Source organism: Thermobia domestica, chromosome 6 (genome assembly GCF_964235325.1).
Source record: "Thermobia domestica chromosome 6, izTheDome1.hap1.1, whole genome shotgun sequence".
NCBI lineage: Eukaryota > Metazoa > Arthropoda > Insecta > Zygentoma > Lepismatidae > Thermobia > Thermobia domestica.
This window is the reverse complement of record NC_137459.1, coordinates 167,991,050-168,010,516: the sequence shown is the minus strand read 5'-3', so window position 1 is coordinate 168,010,516 and position 19,467 is coordinate 167,991,050. Positions and strand designations below refer to the sequence as shown.

The 19,467-nt window shown below is 36.3% G+C and overlaps 1 protein-coding gene across 6 annotated transcripts in view; it reads right to left on the bottom strand.

The window, feature by feature from the left end:
* Positions 1-19,467, bottom strand: part of LOC145688308 (excitatory amino acid transporter 3-like) — an 885,785-nt gene that overhangs the window by 181,571 nt on the left and 684,747 nt on the right. Inside the window, exon 1 of one of the 6 annotated variants that reach the window (XM_081762341.1) lies at positions 14,290-14,310. The exons of 4 other annotated variants lie outside the window; for them this stretch is intronic. In XM_081762341.1, coding sequence (XP_081618467.1) covers positions 14,290-14,294 — 5 coding nt within the window. In that variant the 5' untranslated portion in view covers positions 14,295-14,310. Of the gene's footprint in view, positions 1-1,678; positions 1,700-14,289; positions 14,311-19,467 lie in introns of those variants that run through there. One more of the 6 variants, XM_081762344.1, reaches the window with a different exon arrangement.

The window sequence follows — 19,467 nt, the reverse complement described above, 5'->3', positions numbered from 1 at the left end:
TTGGAATTTTTGTGAAGTTTTGTAAGATTTTTGACAGAAGCCTGTGTTTTGATATTATCTGCCATTCATTGCAGAAGCAAGTACATTAATTTACTTATCCAATGTTGCCCTTTGTATTTCACAATAGCTTGTACTATCTGGGTATTATCAAATTCTGCTTGATCATGCCGGTTGGGGCAGCTTTGAACAAAAATTAGGGGGCACATTTGAACATTGTTCTACCTATGCTTTTCTGAAAGTTATAAGTACCAGCAACATGTTTGTGTTCTCAGACAATGAAGACAAATGTTCAATACCAACTGCTGATATTGTGTGTGGACTTTCTAATTCTTGTCTGTCGTTTTCGATTACTTTTAAACTCTCGTCCGCCTCACTTGGGAGTTGAGTATAACCTTGAAGTTGAATTGGAATATAACCGTCACTATTCATCTCAGTGACCCCAAAAACTATGAATTCAACTCAATTCAGATGTGTTTCCGAAGGGAAGGTAAATTATTTAGAGCACAGAGGCGCACAATATACAAATACGGGCCTGCATATATGTTTCAGCAATTATTACTATTATTATTATTTCCTTGCCATACGCGATTGGTTAATTCTTGTGCCTTAAACTGTTAATGCTGCTTTGTTACATTAGCCTTGTTGTTCGTAAACGAATTCATCCTGAAAATAACGATTATTGTAGTAAAATAATGGTTTGTTCAAAACTGCCCCACGTATGTTCGAATCTACCCCATGCTTGTTTAAATCTACCCCCCAAGGGGGTACATTTGAACGACACCCCCTGCGCCCTTGCACAGAATGACAAGATCAAACAAACTACTCTATTTTATGGCAAATATAATGTATATTATATTTAGCTTTTGTTACAGTTCTATAAGGAAATTTACTGGGTGTTTGGAAGCAAAAACGAATATTCGAAAACAGATGTTCAAATGTACCCCCCTCTCCCCTATATAGTATTGGCTAAAGTTGTATTTAAGCAGTTTATAACTAACAATGCATTTACGTACGTATTTACATAATCAAACAACTATTTTGATAAAATTTTCTATTAAATTTTGATAATATTCTTACAACTTAATACAAAAAAAAATGTATTAATCAAATTCGTAGTTTTTGCTTTCATTATTTTCTATGTGTAGTTCTAAATACCAGTTTTATTAACTGGCAATGGCATTCCCACTATTCTGAGGTGCAAACCATGATACATATTAATGTAGTGAAGTGGCCATCGGCACTTGGTTCGCGAGGTTAAGACGTGCCATTAATGAGTGGGGGTTGATTAGATCATTTGTATTTGTTGTCATTTCGTAATTTAATTTGTAATTTATAACTACTTCCTACTGTCTCCCTTTGTCTATAGAGATCAATTTCAAGAAATATAACTTAACATCTCACATTAATGTCACTTACGATACAAAGGAAGAGTGAACAAAATTCAACTGAAAGATTAATTAAAAGATGGTGAATAATAAAATGAAGAGAACAGAAAATTAATGTCTACCACAACTAGGGTCAAGCCCGTAACAAGCAAAGTTGAGAACTAAGAACAAATAGAAAATCACATTTATAGAAGATTTCGAAATAGTTAATGCAAAATAATTATTATATAAATATTGAATTACCAAAAGTCAATAATCTCTAGGACTTCTATAACAGGGAGTAATGTACTCACTACAACGTTTATTCCAGTGACCTAGAAGACCTTGATGCACACAATACTCATACAAGTGCTGGAAAAATACTAGTCAAGGGACGACAGCAGGAAGTTTTAACGAAGTAGACGTGTGGTGTTATCCAAGAAGATGCAACAGCACTCAAGACTCACCGAACAACTTTCAGCTTATTATAATTCTACTCAGTAAGACTGAATTCCAAGCTACTACCACATAGCCATTGAATTAAATACTGCATTTTGCTATATTCATGCAGTTGCTGCTTCATCTATTTTAATGCATATGATTGAATATGGGAGGAGAAAAAGCATGTGTATCTGAATTTTCAATTTTAAAACTAGGTTAATTACATGCATAGATTTGGTTTCATTTTGGATATGTAGTTGCACAGTTTGGAAAAATCTTTTAGATCTAAATTAAAGAAATAACGCGTAATTCGTTGTTTTTTTTAACGTTCTGAAGCTGTGACCTCTCCATCCAGAAACTGATATTACAACTCAAGTTCTCACATGCCATATGCGTTTCTTGTGCATAGAGATATCAGTGTCCAATGTGCAGGACATAAACGTTTTGTCTAATCACTTACGTACCGTAGATTATGTTTGTATCAATCTATGAATTTCAGTATTAAATATTTTGTAATTTAAGCACACTAAATACCGTAAAGATTTTACGAACGCACTATACTTAATTGGAATCATTTTATGACTTAGAAGCAATTTGGTTACTATTGCACAAAAAAAGTAAATAATTCTTAAGCTCGAATCAAAACATGCAGCGTGTTTCATATAAACTAAAAAATATCAACTAAAGTTACTCTCAAACATTTTCTCATGATTGGTTTGATTTAATCCCATTTATCCATGACCGATTTCAATCACAAACAATAGGCCTCATTGAGAAGCCTGAAATATTTACGTCATGTTCCAGTACAAAGCATGGTCGAATTAGCAAAGTAATCACTAAATATTTTTTTTTTTTTTTTTGAAAATAGGGGTGAATAGCAGCCTTACTTCAAGATGATTTCTACTTCAAGCAGGGACGGGGCTTAGGGGGGGGGGCTCCCCAAATCTTGGCTTGGCACCCTCAAATATTTATTTAAAATTATGTTACAAATTGTTTTTATCCGACAATAAATCAAACAAATATCCATAGTAAACAAATTATTCATACTTCTAAGAAAAAGTTATTTTTTTAAATCCATTTACGGGCTATTCCATAAACGCTAAATGAACAGTAATAAGAGTACAAGATCAGTAACTTTGGGGGTCGGCATTATTTTCGTTAATATTGTGAGGTTCTTCCAGCCCTTAGAGTGATTAGAGCCTTATAGTCACCTCGAGAGACCAAGAGCTAAAAATCTGTGTGAATGCATTTTTTGTAACCGACTAAGACAAAACTGAAAGGTCGATTCGACTCAAAGGCTAGGAGGATGCTACCCCATTCCTAGTTTTGCAACATTGTACTTTTTGTTTTAATTGTTTTACTAGAAAGTATTAAATGTCGATTTACTTTATTTTTATTATGTTCAACAATGATTCTGCAAAACAGAATAGAATGTCAACTATTTAGACCCTTATCTGTGCTAGCAACACTGCTGCTGAGCGGGAAAGAGTCCGCAAATTATCGGGAGTACACTATCTATCTGTATTAATATTATATATATAATGTACGTACGGAGGTATTCCATTTGCAAATATGCCCCCCCCCCAAAAAAAAAAACTCAGAACTCTGCCTACGTCCCCGACTTCAAGCAACCGTTCGAAGTTGTAAACGTCTAAGAAATTATGCGCCATGCTTCGGGGCAGAAGTTTTTGGCAAGCTGCGAAATCGCGAAAGTTTTCCGACAACGCCGAGAGTTGATTTTTCAACGAACTACGTCAGATAGAATAAGGAAATAGGTATTTTGAAGTTGCGACAAAATGCGATAACTGACATTTTGAGCAAAATATGCCGCAAAACGCGACCAATTGCGAATTTCTAAAAACATCAAATTCAGTTGTTAAAATACACAAATAAAAAGTATTTTCCAAGCAATGTTTTCCTTCCGCAAATGGCAACGCTGATTACTATTACAGTTTTCAAGTTCATGGCTGGTAGTTTTGGGATGTAAAACATTCAGCGTCGTGATAATATTGTTTAAAATATGCTGAGAAGTTCCTTTTTAAAGTTACATATCTTGAGGAAAGAGAAGCAGAAATTGAATGAAACGTATGAAAGCCTTAGAAAATGATTTGTTCCCTCATTTGTTGAGTGCCTCTGAAATCGTGATGCAGAGTCAAGATGGCTATGTCAGTGATTGATTTTTACTTGTACAGAGAACCAAAGGGGAGGAAAATTTAAATTTCAGCAACTTGTGCCTGTCTGCAATAATAACGAATACTGATTGTGCAAAGCTTTTTTTTTTTTTTTTTTTAATACAGTTTGTTAATCAATGATATATGCCTACAAATGAAAGAAGAAAATGTAGAAACGGGCAACATGCGGCACTTTTCATCAGAATAAAAATTTGCAGACGAAATATACAAGAAGATACTGCGCTAATGCGTTACATGTATGTTTATATCTCTTTTTTGCACGTGTATGTGTTTTTGGTTTATAGATAATACAATGTATGGTGGTTTGTGATGGCAATCGTGAAGATACTGTGCTAGTGTATTTTAAGTTTTTGGACTTGTAAAAGAAGAAAGAAGTAATTTGTTGTTAGTAACTGCAGAAAGAAAAACTTCATTGTTCTTAGTAGTATTACTGTTTATTATTTATATTGGGCCTATATTAGCGTTTGTATAATTTATTATATATATATATATATATATATATATATATATATATATATATATATATATATATAGATATAGATAGATAGATAGTTTGTAAAATAATTTACTTAGCGACAAAATGAGACATTTTATATCTCAAAATGTGACAAAATACGAAAGTTTTATTTTCAAATGCGAAATGTGTAATTTCAAATTTCGAAAAACTCCTGCCCTTAGTCATGCTTTATGGAAGCTGCATGGAAATGGAGTAATTTTCTATATTGTTAAACAAGTTTCTTCAAGAATAGTCAATTCTCTTTACACGCCCCTGCCTGACACCAATCACGTGTAATTCTTGATTAAGAGAGAACAAAAATATCGTTTCATATAATAATATAATTTTACGAACTTTATTTTTATTTTTTTAAGATTGAGAGAGTAAGTTATCTTTTAGTCTTGATTGATTTCAAAATGTAGATGATTAGTAAGGCCCGAAGAAATATACGCCATAGTTGATCAAAACGAACATTCTTATACTGTATTGTGATGAGTGTGCCTCTTTTACCCAAATTCTACTTGAGAGAAGGCTATTTGGGAAACTCGAAAGCAAGTGCACGCTAGATTTCACTGAACTGGATACATTTTTACGAAAGTTATGTAATAGATGGATCGACAAATGCATATCCTTCGTGGCCAAGTATTATTGCGTGTATGTACTCTGTGGGTGACCCTAGAATCAGTTTCCGCTAAGAGTGTTTGCCCCGGATATAAACCTGAGCAGTGTTTAGGGTTGTAATTTAGATTAGATTGGACTAGACATATTAATCATTTTGTAGAGCATGTACATTTATACAAAATGGTGTAGAACTCGTCAGTATTTAAAATATATAGAGTAAATACAATATTCTTAACAACTTGTGAAAAATACGAAAGGCCCATTTCCATATAATATAGCTGTATAATAATGATATATATGGACATTGCCGTATACACATATATCTATATCTATATATATAATGTTTGAATTTACAATCTGATATATACAATATGAACTTAATTATTTTTCGAACTTGTGCAATGAGCTGCTTGCATATTCATCTACTACATAAAGTGTGTTATGTAATAGGAGTTTGCGCACTAAATTGGCAAGGGAACTCGTTTCATGAGTATTTTTACACCCCCAGCAAATCCAGCCTAATCCACAGAAAAATTGAGTTAACTCTTTATACAGCTCAATTTTAACACAAAGTAGTGGTTTAAGTATATATAACCAAAGCTTTATACCAAGTAACGAATGGGAATAAGTTTTGTGAACATATACATTTTCTGACAAAATTTACACTAACAGAAGTGCTGCCACCTATTTCCGATGTTCTTGTATTTGTTTTTGGTGTATTTCAACCGACAGACTTTCAAGCGGGGCTAAGCCAGAGGCATTTATAATCAAATTTGATTATTTCGTTCGCCATTTGCTTCTTTCATTTAGTAAGCGTGGTTGCCAAATCGCAACATTAAAGACATTCCTCTTTCTCCCGCACAAGATTTCATTCCTCGTAATTACTTATAATTTATGCAGCATACTATTTTATGTCTCAAAAGTGTCAACATTTAGCATAGTTCCGGTAACACATGGTGGTTATGTTGAATTAACACAGCTCGAGTAACACAGCGATCATGTTGGATTAACGAAGCCACTTTCCCTTCTGTAGCCTTGATGCTGATAAAGGACATACTTTAATCAATAAAATGGTAAAGAATTGCTTCGCTCCATTCAATCAAGTATAAAATTTTCATTGTGTACGCAAGACAACAATCAAATCGTCGTGACGAAGGTAACCGTGCTATATACCCCACATCTCCGGGTGTACAAGTTTTGATAGAATCTTACCAGACACACATTTTCAGCTCTGGAAACAAGCATGCCTTTGACGTTGTTTATCACGCGTCAGAGCAAATTAAAGTGATTTATTAAGTCGAGGAACCATCTGAAAATACCACTCAGACAAGATTGGAGCTTTCGTTGATTCTGTATCATTTTTGTGCTGTACACTTACACTCACCCATCATACTAAATAATAAAAACAGTGATGATGTGAAAGACATAATGAATCAAGTGTGTGCAAATTCTTATATAACTAATACACCAGATGCCTTCAACAAGGACAAGCTAATGTTTGTATCCAACTAACGAACGAATCTTTAAAGGAGACAAAAAAGCAAATTTTATATCAACAAAACGTTATCCTTATTTTATGTACTCTTTGAAGTTAATCTAATGTATAGTCGAGAAATCCAAATGTTTCTAGCTTCAGCCAATGCATTGTTAGGTATTCGGTTATCATTTATGTATTGCTTCGTAATATTCTTACCGTAAATAGTCCAACAATTCCCTCTCTCTCATTCACTCACTCACACACAAACAATACTATATATATATAATCACTTTTCACTTTCCGCACACGGTATGAATCGCAAACAATATTAATTGGAATAGTTATTGAACTATCTTCAAGTAATATCATTCGTAATTTATCCTCTTTATGAATGGGAAATATCATCATGTGTCACGCTAATTTCTAATAGAGCCTGTCTATCTCAGGTGTGCCCTCGGAAACTATGCGAACTATACTTTGGCCCCATCCCCGCCGCCCTATAACGGAGGAAACCCTCCCTTTGCTTAGGGATAAGAAGTGAATGACCTCAGCCGTGTTGCCAATTTGTCATTCAGTCGTTTGGTCTTGACGAGTGAAGATCGTAGGCTACTTATGTTGCTTGTAGACGATCCAAGAGAGCTTGAACAAGACCATTCAATACCTCAAATTTACACGTTCAAAGGAGTATTCTTCAAGACACTTGAACAAGTGTCTCGAATGAACTTAGAACATCTTTTACACGATTATAGAGGTATTGAATCATGTTTTACAAACCTGTTGATAGATGGCAGTCCAAAACAAGTAACTGTAACTATGAAAGCAAATGAAAGAAAAATTACGTACTGATTTAGTTCAGACCTGCGCATGAATAGCTATAATATAAGCATATCTTCCCTAACTTCTGCAGGCATTTTTAATTTAATAGATTATATTAAATAATTTAGAAAACAGGTCAATTGATTTTGCAGAAAGCGCATCGAATTTTCACTAAGTGTGTTGTCCCATTTACATTAAATGCGGGTTAGGTTAGCTGATGTTAAAAGAGTAAAGAGCTACTTACATATAAAATCTTTCCCTACACTAAGCTTTTTAAAAAATCTGATTCTTCAAATGGCGTGCTGATGACAGACTCACACTCAAAAAGAATAAATCGAACTGTTTCCTAAAATTGTGTATATCAAGAGGCAATGGCTGCCTTTTGATGTTCTTTATGCTATGGCATTGGATACTGTTTAAATAAAAGGCTGAAAAGACAGAAAACCAAATGATATTTTTTTTCAGGTACTGGACTTACCGCCCATATCTGTATCAGACTTTTATCACAAACCTATCCCATATTTGGTACTGGTTAAGAATAACCCGTCAAACGAATAGTAATTTCACTGTTAAAATGTGAGAGTGCGTATGAAGGAGGATTGTCTGAGATACCGTAATAATTTCCACTCTCGGAGCATGCCTGTATAATGTAGGAAACCAATATTTTATGTTTAGAAATTTAATGTTACAAGTATCAAATCACTACAAGGACTATACTTGAGTTCAAATGAGTAGATACGATGTCAAGGGCTTGTTGCACTATTCTTATTTATGCATGATTCTTAAGTTTATTGCACTATAACCTCCGTCGATGACGCACTTGCTTCCTACGGACGTACTTTCGTGTGGACCCCTTCTATGCTCCTGCCCTGACCCTGTTAAATAGCATTCTCGATTTTTTTTTACTTTTTTTTATATGTGGCATATGTCAAGATGCACATTTATACCTTACAGGAAAGCACTCCTAAAATTAATCTGCACGCATGAAAGCAACATCTACCTTAAGAAATAACTTCTGAAATACTACGTGTGGATTTCGTGATAAAATAACTAGATTACAATAGGATAACATGTAATCATTTTCAGAGCACTACAGTTTGCGAGCATATTCTCAATCTGTACACAATTATTTGATATCAGAAATTAATAATAGTATAAAACGTCTCATTAAATCAAGAAAAGTCAGTTTATATATATATATATATATATATATATATATATATATTATTTAATGGACTCTTCTTTCTTAATCTACATCCGGTATTCTTGTATATTAAATTCTCAAATTAATACTTATACTTTTCATTGCCTCAAAATTTAACGATAGTTATGGAGATGCAAGCACTATAACTATATAAATCGTGTATATTATCAACAAAAAAAAATACTAACATACTGTATCTTCCAGCGCAGATATTAGCTTTTGTTTATTATTATAACGCACACTTGGAACATCAGATAATTATGGAAAATAGTAATAAAAAGATATTTATTTAACATCTGCAGCTCTGTCTCACGACGCCATCATACTTGTTTTATATTTTCCTGCACTCAACTCGAGCGCTGATATGCTTTTGAATGCTCTTGAATTGGATTGTTTAGAACAGGACTAAAACGAAATTTCTTGAACGAAACTATTGAATTCAAGACAAAACTGACGTCAGTGCTGACGTCTTTTTCATCAAATAGTCTTGAATGGTCTTGAACAATCGTCTTGTTCAAGCTTTCTTGGATCGTCTACAAAGAGCATTAGAATGGCTAAAAAGACCGTGCACAGCGAAGCCTGTGAAATAATTCATTGTAACAACGCTTCCGCATCTAACAAATGAAAGATCTCGGCCTCAACAACTTGCCCTCCTCTTTCGAGGGAGGTACAAGAAAACACACATCGACAGTAGCAACAGAAGGGGCACAGTTACAGTCATGCCAATAGGTGTCGCTATCTGCATTATAGCTTACCTACCTGACGCTTATAGATGTCGCTAGTGTGTAGACAATTCGTCGATTTCATCAACTGTCGATTTAATTGCAACTTCGATTTAATTACTTCAAAACAGGACACAGGTAGATTGGGGCACTAATATTTGTGTATTTCTATAGTAATATGTTATGACGATTCAATTACAAATTAAATTTTATTATCTCTAATTGTATCCCACCAAAAACATTAATGTCAAAAACCAGAGCAAAGTTCTCGTATATTTATCACTTCGTTGATTCACTGACCCAATCTGATGGAGTGTCTGATGAAGACAACTTGCAGTTGTTGAAGCTGTAACACTTCCTTTTAGTTTTAATAAATAAGTGTATCCGGTTCTGGTCAGAAAGGATACTTATGCAATTTTCCAATTTTCGAATTTCAATATTTGGCATACTTTCAATTGCAGTGGCTCACTGGTAGAGCGTTTACTTCTGGTGTGTGGGGTCCTTGCTTCGATCCCAGCTCGCGTCAAGTGAATTTTCTGATGGACAAACACCATGTGCGTGGGTTTGCTCGGGCTTCTCCCGTTTCTTCCCACTTTCGTTATTCCACCATTTCATTCATTTCTCATCTCATCGTCTCCTTTAGCCTAGCCGCCATAACCATGGGACATAAAACAGAGATTTTCATCTTTTTTAAGTTTTCCCTGTCAAGTTTCAGATTCTTTCGTTTATAGGAAGTGCATTATAAGATTTTATTGGTTTTCAGTGACAGCGGCTCAATATAATAATTATAACGTACTTTCGCCCCTATTAATTTCCATGAACTACTGAAGTTGATATATTTTTTTCTTTGCGTATACCCAGTGGCGTAGGGAAGGGGGGGCCCGGAGGGGCCGCCCCCCCAAAGAGGTCCGACGATGTACTTTGGTACTTTGATGTTTGTAATTTTTTATATATTTTTATGTTTATATATTTTCTTGTTTGTAATTTTTCTATATGTACCTATAACAGCACTTGCCCCCCCCCCCCAAACACACATCCTGGCTACGCTACTGCGTATACCAAACATATTTATGCGAAATTTCAAATTCTTTGTTTAGAGGAAATATCCTACTGTATGTGCTTGAATTAATTTTCATGTCTACAAGAAGAATTCTAAAAAGTTTATAACCGTCTTCACAAGTTAAATGCTAACATGTGAATTTAAACCTGTCCCTTAATCTCCCATTTTAGAGAGGGAAATTCGGAGTTTTCGTAATTTTTACTTCCCTTGTGGCTTATGTTTTTCATCTGTACTAAATTTTAATGAGCTGATTTTAGTTTAGCGTTCCTTTTAGCAGCGAGGCTATATGAGACGTGGACCTACTGATTAACGTGGAATCCGAACCACCTGAGCTCCTGCCGGAAATCGAATCCGGGTCTCCCACGCCAAAGGCGCGTAATACTAAATTTTAAGTTCGTATGTTTGCAAGAAGTATCCTATAGGTTTTGAATCTTTTCAGAAGTTACACAATAATGTGTAATTTTTCACTTTTGTCCCCATAAATTTCCTACCTGGAAGAGGGAATTTTGAGTTTTCGAACTTATTCCTTTTCCTGTACTACAAAATCTATCATTTTTGCCAAATTTAAAATTCACAAATCTACAGGAAGTTCTAGCTTTTTAATCGTTGTCTTAAGTGAAGCGACAATATGTAATTTTACCCTTCCCCCTAATTTTCCTGCTTGGAGGGGAAAATTTTCAGTTTTCGGATTTTTCCCTTTTTCACATCAAAATTCTGTTTGTCAAATTTCAAGTTTCCATGTCTACTGAAAGCACTTCATATACTTCGAATTATGTAACATAACTATATGCAATTTTTCCACTCCGCCCTAGTTTTTCTTTTTAGAAGGGAAGACTTCCAGTTTTCGGATATTTTCCCCTTTACTTATATCATAAATCACTTTAAAAAAGATAAGTTTCCATATCAAGAGGAAGTATCCTATAGGTTTTGAATCAATGACGACCACCAAGGAATGATAAGTTTTCGAGGAGTCCCATCTAAGAATGGAATCGAAGCATTAGCAGCACCTACCACACTTGTGTGAAAGTTCTCAAAGTATTCATCAACAGAAAGCTGGGGATCTGGTATAAAACAAAGCTGTCGGAAAACTGCTCCCAGTCTGCGCAGTGAAGATTGTAAAATTGGAAACGAGTAAATTATATGCAGTTTATTCTTGGTTCGGAACTTCTTTTCCTTAATTAAAACTAAAAGCTGTAGCATATAGATATTATTTCATAAGCTGAAGCACTTAGATTTTATTTCATAATGTGTTTGATGAAGGCAATGATACATTGCCGAAAGTGTAACACTGTTATTTATTAAAAGTGATTTGTTTTGGTCAAATTTTAGTTTTAAGAGTAAAATATAAGGCAGGTAGCTCAGTGAGAACGAGTGAAAATAGTCACTGCCACATGCATCATGGTAGACACGCCAATGAAGGTTAACCGCAAGTTTGGGCTACATACGGAATCATTTAAATGTGAATGCATTCCTGTGGCAGTGGTAAAACGTGTAGGACTGTCATCGCTTAATAAGATAATGTGTGGATTGTCGAGAAAAGTTGAAAATTATTGACCTCAATTGGACCCCTATAGTTGGAAGCCTAATAATTTCCTAAAATAAGACTAAACCCGCATGTTATCTGTTTTTAAAATTATTACTTTTCTTGTCTAGTTTACGAGTGTGATAAATCCACTTCTCAGACTAGTTTTGTTGATTCTCAAAACAAAACCTCAAGTACTTACCTTGTGTATTACAGTGTCGGAACTAGAAGGTAAAAACTGGAGGGAAGGGGCATCCAGAACCAAGACTATGATCTGTATATCATGAGTTTATTGTAAACCTTTCAAAAATATATAAATAGCTTAAATTATTTTTGTTACTTAAAAAACTCGGGGGCCGAGCCCCCACCCCCGGGCTACAGATCCGCCACTGTGTATATATTAGGTTGTCCTTTATTTAGGGTAATTTCGTGTTGCGATACGCACACCCGCTAAATGTATTCTGTGTGACCGCAAACACGCACTAGTGAAATAGCAGCTCTACGAGAAAGTTTCATGACTTGACGACAAAGTCATGAAATGACATTTCCATATTATAATTTAGAATGTTCAAAAGAGATAACGGAGAAACTAAGAGACAAATAAACTAAATTTTGCAGGAAGCAACTAGAGAAAAACGACATCTGCCCTTGTATTGATGAATAATATTGCCAACTCAAGAGAAAGTTATGTTTTTGTAAATAGAATGACCTAAAGTGGATATGATTGGAAGCAGCAATGCAAATAAAAACAGAAGAGATGGTAAACTCAGACCAGTGTTGCAAACTTTTCGACAAATATCGGGAAACATGTGTTAAATGCAAACGCCGTGGCGCACACAGGAAGTGAGGTACTAACGTTTTGTACACCTTAAATAAAATATTGAAAAGAACTGTTTACGCTGACTCCAAGTCTAGAATGGTCCGCTGAACAGTGTTGCAATCAACAGAAGAGAAAAGTTGAATTAGAAAATGTACAATAGCTCGGAAAAGGTCACTAGTACAGTATGGTTTAAAACCTATAATGCAAGGCGGTAGAGCATGAGGAGCAGTACAGTGCTTATGTGAGATCGATAAGTCACGTACTGACCGAGACATTTGGTATCTTGTTAAAGCTGAGAATTTTTTTAAAAGATGGCAACGCTGTGTATTCCAACGGCGTTTGCATTTAACCTTCAGGTTCTGTGCGCCATATGCGACACAAATATAACATGTTTCAGTAAGCTAAAATGTATGACTGAAGTGTATGCTTGCAGAGCCAATGTGTCACATACACGCAATTCTCGAATTCTCAATTTTCAAAATTTCAACTTTTGTGAATTTTGAGTACAAAATGATAATTAACTACTTACAGAAGATTCGTCATAGAAACATAAAAAGCTTCTGGGAGTGGATGTGAAGATATTAACACATTTTTCACGTTATTTCTTGAAAAGTTTGCAACGCTGATCTGCGTTTACTATCTCCTTTGTCTTTGTTTTCATTATTGCTTCCAATGATGATATCAAATTTAGGTCATTCGATTTACAAAAAAACTATCTTGAGTTGGTAACACTGTTCATTCAGTGATGTTTTTCAATACACAGGCAGATGTCCTCCTTTCTCTAGTTGCTTCGTGCAAAGTTCCGTTTCTCTCTCTCTTTTGGTTTCTGCGTTATCACTTTTGAACATTCTAAATTATATTATAATATGGAAACGTCATTTCATGACTTTGTCGTCAAGTTGGCACGGGTTAACATTCTCTTAGGGAGCTGCTATTTCACTAATGCGTGTTTACGATCACATAAAATACATTTAGCAAGTGTGCGTTTCGCAACACGAATTTACCATATATAAGGGACACCCTAGTATATACGCATTTATCTCGAAAGTTTAACTGGGTTCAGAAATGCTATATTGAAAAGCCTGAAGATCTAATCTTACAGTTCATGTGTACTCTTTCTTACAAAAAGCAATTTAGTTCCATCATTTTTCTGAGAAAGCAGGTGACAATAATTATAAAACAAAAAAAAAAAAACTTCCCTTTTTCGGGTGTAGAATAAAACAGTTCAGTACTAGATATACATAGTGTATTGCAGTACTGGACACTCCCCCGCTGCAGAACGTCGGACCCCTCGACATAAATTTCTAGGTGCGCGCCTGGTTGACACTTTTAACAGTACAATTTAACTACATTGATTTATACATATTACAGTTTTTAATGAATATTATGCCTGTTATGAAAGGGCTGTTCTGTAATGTAATCACAATATCACACACCTTCCCAATACGAAAAAGAAAACTATTTTAAAATTTAAATCAGGGAACACTCTCAAGAGGTTCAGTAAATTCGGGTTCCCGCTAGACTTTCGGAACCTCACACATATTTTGGACATACCTCATAGATATATGGTTAACAACCTCGCCTTCGTCATGGGATAACAAGGTTTGTTTCTTGGTAGAAACACCTGTGATTCAGATGCTAACATAGATCAAGGTCTTGATGCTGAAAATTAATGGTCGAATGAATTACTCATTTTGTTTAGAAACGATCGAAATCAAATACATATTTGAATTTCAATGCATCATGAAAATACTATCGTGTTCTTATTCTAGAAGTTAATAAATATTCAACACACGATAATAAAGATAGTTAACTTTTGACTCTCGCTTAGCTTTTTGGTTCGCTGATTGGTTGTAGTTTAGGGTCCCGTTCAGCAACGATGCTATATGAGATGGAGATCCTCAATTTAACACGAGTGCTTAGTATTTAGTATGTTTCAAATTATACTGTGAATTACTATACTCATATACATTACTGGAGGAGTGAAGATTTTTGCAGGAACGATTGAAAAATTCAAATGAAATAAATATATTGATCAATGTTGGCAACATCAATTTTTTCCACTTCTTGAATAGCTTCAGTTCGTTGTACTAAGTAAAGTACTTTAAGTTCAGTTCAGTAATTACGTATGGACGGATGGTATATACCGGATATAGGCCTAGGATTCTTTTCTTTTTTTAATTTCTCCGTTATTTTTCTCTCTCACATCAGGATTAAAATAATGTCTTCAAAGTGAAAAATCACAAAACACTTAGAAGAAGATAGGGTGGGGGCGGATGAAGCCACTGCCGATGTGACTTCCTTCCTGAACTCTGGAGCTGCCATTAGAATTTTAGTCTGAGACACAGATACTAACGAAATCAAACATTTACGGTCCGCAGACTACATAATGAAGTATGGAATAAAGTATGCTAAGAATCATCCACAAAGAAAGGAAAATTATCACGCGGATTGTAAAGTAGACAGGAGTGACATATAAAAAATGTCATTGAAATGACAGTGGGAAATAATGATCAGTGTACGAAGAGACAAAAAGAGAACCAGAAAACGTTTTCATACAAAAACGGTGACGAAATCATGAAGCACTACAGAGTAACTTGGAATATAACTGCCCAAGATCGATGGATCTGGACAAGAGTTTAAGATTTTCATCCGCAGTGAATTGGCATTGGTTGACAATGATCTTATATATACAGAGTGATGTAGAAGTCAGTTTACCATAAAAATGCATTTATGTTACGATATAGTTACACTTCGTGCTAGGCGATAAGTTTGAAATATACAGATGGTGATCAGAAAAATGGAAACACCTGTAGTTAGCAACACGTCAGATGTATAGGTTTGCAGTGGTGTCGTGGCGCCCGCAGCGCCGGACCGCTGGTGGTGGTGTGTTAGATCGGTCTCCATACTACGTCAGGCGCAGTGAAACAACAGTGTCCAGTGGCTGCAGCAGACGGAGGTAGTGTAAAATGGGAGACCTCTCAGATTTTCAAAGAGGGCAAATTGTTGGTGCGCAGTTATGTGGAGTGAGTGTGACGGCAGTGGCTACTGTGTTAGATGTGTCCCCTGGGACAGTGTCGAAGGCGATGAAGGCCTACACAACACACGGGAACACCACATCGGGGGAAATGGAACAATGGGCGGAAGAAAATCCATGAGTGACAGGTAACGCCGGGTATTAAAGCGCATTGTCACGCAGAACCGTCGTGCCACTGCGGAGCAAGTGACGGAGGAACTCAATCCACCCTGTTCCGACAATCACAGTCCGCCGCGAATTACATGACATGAACTTACGGGGCCGTGTTCTACGGGCCAAACCACTCATCAGGGACCATAACGCTTTCGCACGCCGCAAATGGTGCCGCAACTTGGACCGTTGAGGACTGGAAACGTGTGATATGGTCGGATGAGTCATCCTTCACCCTATTCCCAACCACGGCCCGTGTTTGTGTGTGGCGAACGGCCAAAGAAGCTTATGATCTGCAGTGTCTGCGCCCAACTGTGAAACATGTCGGCGGCTCGGTGATGCTGTGGGCCGCCATATCATGGTTTTCATTGGGTCCTGTGGTCACACTTAGCGGACGAATCACTGCCAACGATTATGTCGCAATTTTAGGAGACCACTTACATCCTATGGTCCGGATGTTGTTCCTGGACAATGACGCCATCTTCCAGGATGATAATGCACCCATTCACACAGCTGGCATTGTTGCAGCGTGGTTTGAGGAACATCGGGATGAAGTTCAACACCTCCCCTGGCCCGCCCAATCCCCAGATCTCAACATAATTGAACATCTGTGGTCCGTCTTGAAAACACGACTACGGAGTCGATTTCCACCTCCATCCTCTCTCACAGAACTGGCCGATGCCCTGCACGAGGAATGCTGTAAAATTCCACTTGCTACCATTCACGACCTCTATGCCTTCATCCCACGTCGCATCAAGGCTGTTCTGAAGGCGAAAGGTGGCTCGACACCATATTAATCTGGTAAGTTGCAATTTCGTTCAGGTGTTTCCATTTTTCTGATCACCATCTGTATGATTGATCATATAATTGTGCGACTTTGGGTGATTTGTAGTTTTAGCGTCCCATTGAGCATGATGTTATATGAGATTTGGATCTACAGTTTAACGCAGAATATTTCTCATAATTATATATATATATATAAATAATCACGTGAGCTCCCACCAGAAATCGAACCTGAATCTTCCGCATCGAAGGCACATAGGGTAACCATATATTCACGAGAGAGTCCTCGTATGGCCTTGGTTGCAATACACTTGCTACTCTTTCGTCAACAGTTGAGGCTTAGGCTGATTGTACTGTGGCGATTTTGTACTTGAATTTATATATGTGTAACTTGACTTTTGCGCCATCCAGTAACTTAAGAACAAAACTCCAATTCTAATCAAATCCGAATACGCAAAGTCTCTCTCTGAAGAGGGCATGCTGGTATTAGTTTTGAAATTACAGAACACCAGCAAACGTACGGGACAGGTTGGTCATTGTGTCTTGAGAACACACTGCTAGTAACTTGAATATAAGCATACAATACGACAGGTAAATTTATAGTGTGTTTAGATCGCAGTCTATCCCTTCAATGTCTTAATGATACCAGCGAGCGCCTATTACGCGAGTTAATGACTTCAAGAGTGGCCGATGAAGCTGACAGTGAGGGAGGAAGAATGGAAGTTTTGAAGAACTGCCGGTCACGTGGATCTAATGCAACAGCAGTTCATAGTCAAACCACATAACAAAATCCGGATAACTTTTGTGACCCTCTCCAGTTCCTCCCGATCGTCTGGACAAGCTAATTGATAGAACGATTATCTGCAGTGCAATTGGATCAATCATGACTCCTACGTGAGCGTAGAAGCATTAAATAATCGATTGGAGCAGCATGTTTGCACTCGTCATTCATGTACCATTGTTTCATACCAGGATTAGACTAAGTTATACATCTCACTAGTCTCTGGTTTTCATTCAAGGGAGCATGACTCTGGGATAATTCATTCATGATGTCAATCTTGTTTTCTGACCTTATATAATCTCTTTGAGAATACCTTTTCTAGCAGAATAGCTCACGTTCCCATAACGCCCGGGCAATCCAGACTACTTGGTATTCACATTCTGCCTTAACTTACAAGGTTTCCAGAACTACGTCCTATCGAGTATGAGTAGGACATGTAACTACGTCAACGTCAATCAAACTAGGGGAACGGCTAACAGATAACTACGGCAAAATCTACATCGAGTATAAGATACTGTTTCTCAGATAGTCGCTAAGGATTTGTACGACCGACGATCAGCCTGAACACACACTATTATAGTAAAGATATGTTTATGATCACCCTGAATATATTTATCCCGCTTGTGCCATGCTGGAATCATCATCTATTATCACCGTTTTGTGTACCAACTTTGGATCAAATCCGTGCATTCCAATTGAATGTTATTTTAGAAGGCATTTCCACCACTGTATGAGTAACTGTGGTAAATATAGATGCGAGAGGAAAACTTATACCTTCACATCTTACAATGTATTGTGTTTGTACGATACTGTTTTCAAACTTGGATATTTAGATGGAATGTGTACTAATTTCTGTAGAAGTTCTCGAATTACTTGATTTAGGTGTCATACTTTCGAAACTTAGGCGCATTCAACTGATTTTTACAAACGTTTGAAACTCGGTAGCTCTAAAAGAAAGGGGTTTACGAATTATTTTCTTTTTCTTCTTGTTTTGTTTTACTTGGAATAGAGAGACTCCTAACACAGACGCAACTACTTTTCCGAGTTGTTTTGGCGTATAAACTATAGACCAATTCGAGTACGACCTCGTGGGTTCTAAACCACGATCGAGGCTACAATATAGTGCACTTGGTGGTTGCACTGACTATCAAGCAAGATCAACCTAGTGCATAGGGCATTCTCCACCACAATACCTTGCCTTCAAGGAAACTGCATTATACGACTTGTTGATCGTTGTATAAAATATCTGAGTATAAAGTAACTGAGAGAAAATCTCTAAAATGTACACACTTCAATAGAGTTTTTGTCTATGTAATGTCAAAGAAAATCACCTATAAGAAGACATCAATGTCGTGCAGAGCAATCTCAATGTACACTGCAGCCAATGTTATTCTTAGTCGTGTGGCAGTCAAGACCAAATAAGAAGTACCTAGATGCTAACGAGACAATATCGAACACCTAGCGTGATTGCAGAAATCAAACATATGTTGTTACTTTTGATATTAACATAAATCTAATGATAATGCTTTTATGAAGATATTGACAAAATGCCCGATCTTCACACGAGAAGAATAAAGTATGAGGAAAAACATCTTGAAGCTATAATATATTTTTCTGGTTTCAAATACTTGTCAATGCAAGTTAAATTTCGCTGAAATTATGCTCACAAGTGCTAGCAAATATCCCATAAATAACTTTTCACAACGTCAAGAAAAAGTCAAGTCGTTTTCTCGCTTCCGAAAGCCAAGGATTCACTCAAGTCCATAGAAATAGTTAGGCATTTTTTTTAGTAAATTTCCAGATTTTGAAGACACCTATTTTGCCCAAGTTACATTGTAAAAATCACTTCCTTACACCCGAAATAGGAAAATTTTCTGTTTCGGGGAAACTGTTATCCCTCAGACTGACACACCAATCAAACTCCCACAATCAATCGTAAGTCTTTTTTCCAGTGTCGATAATTAACAAATTGATCTTCTTG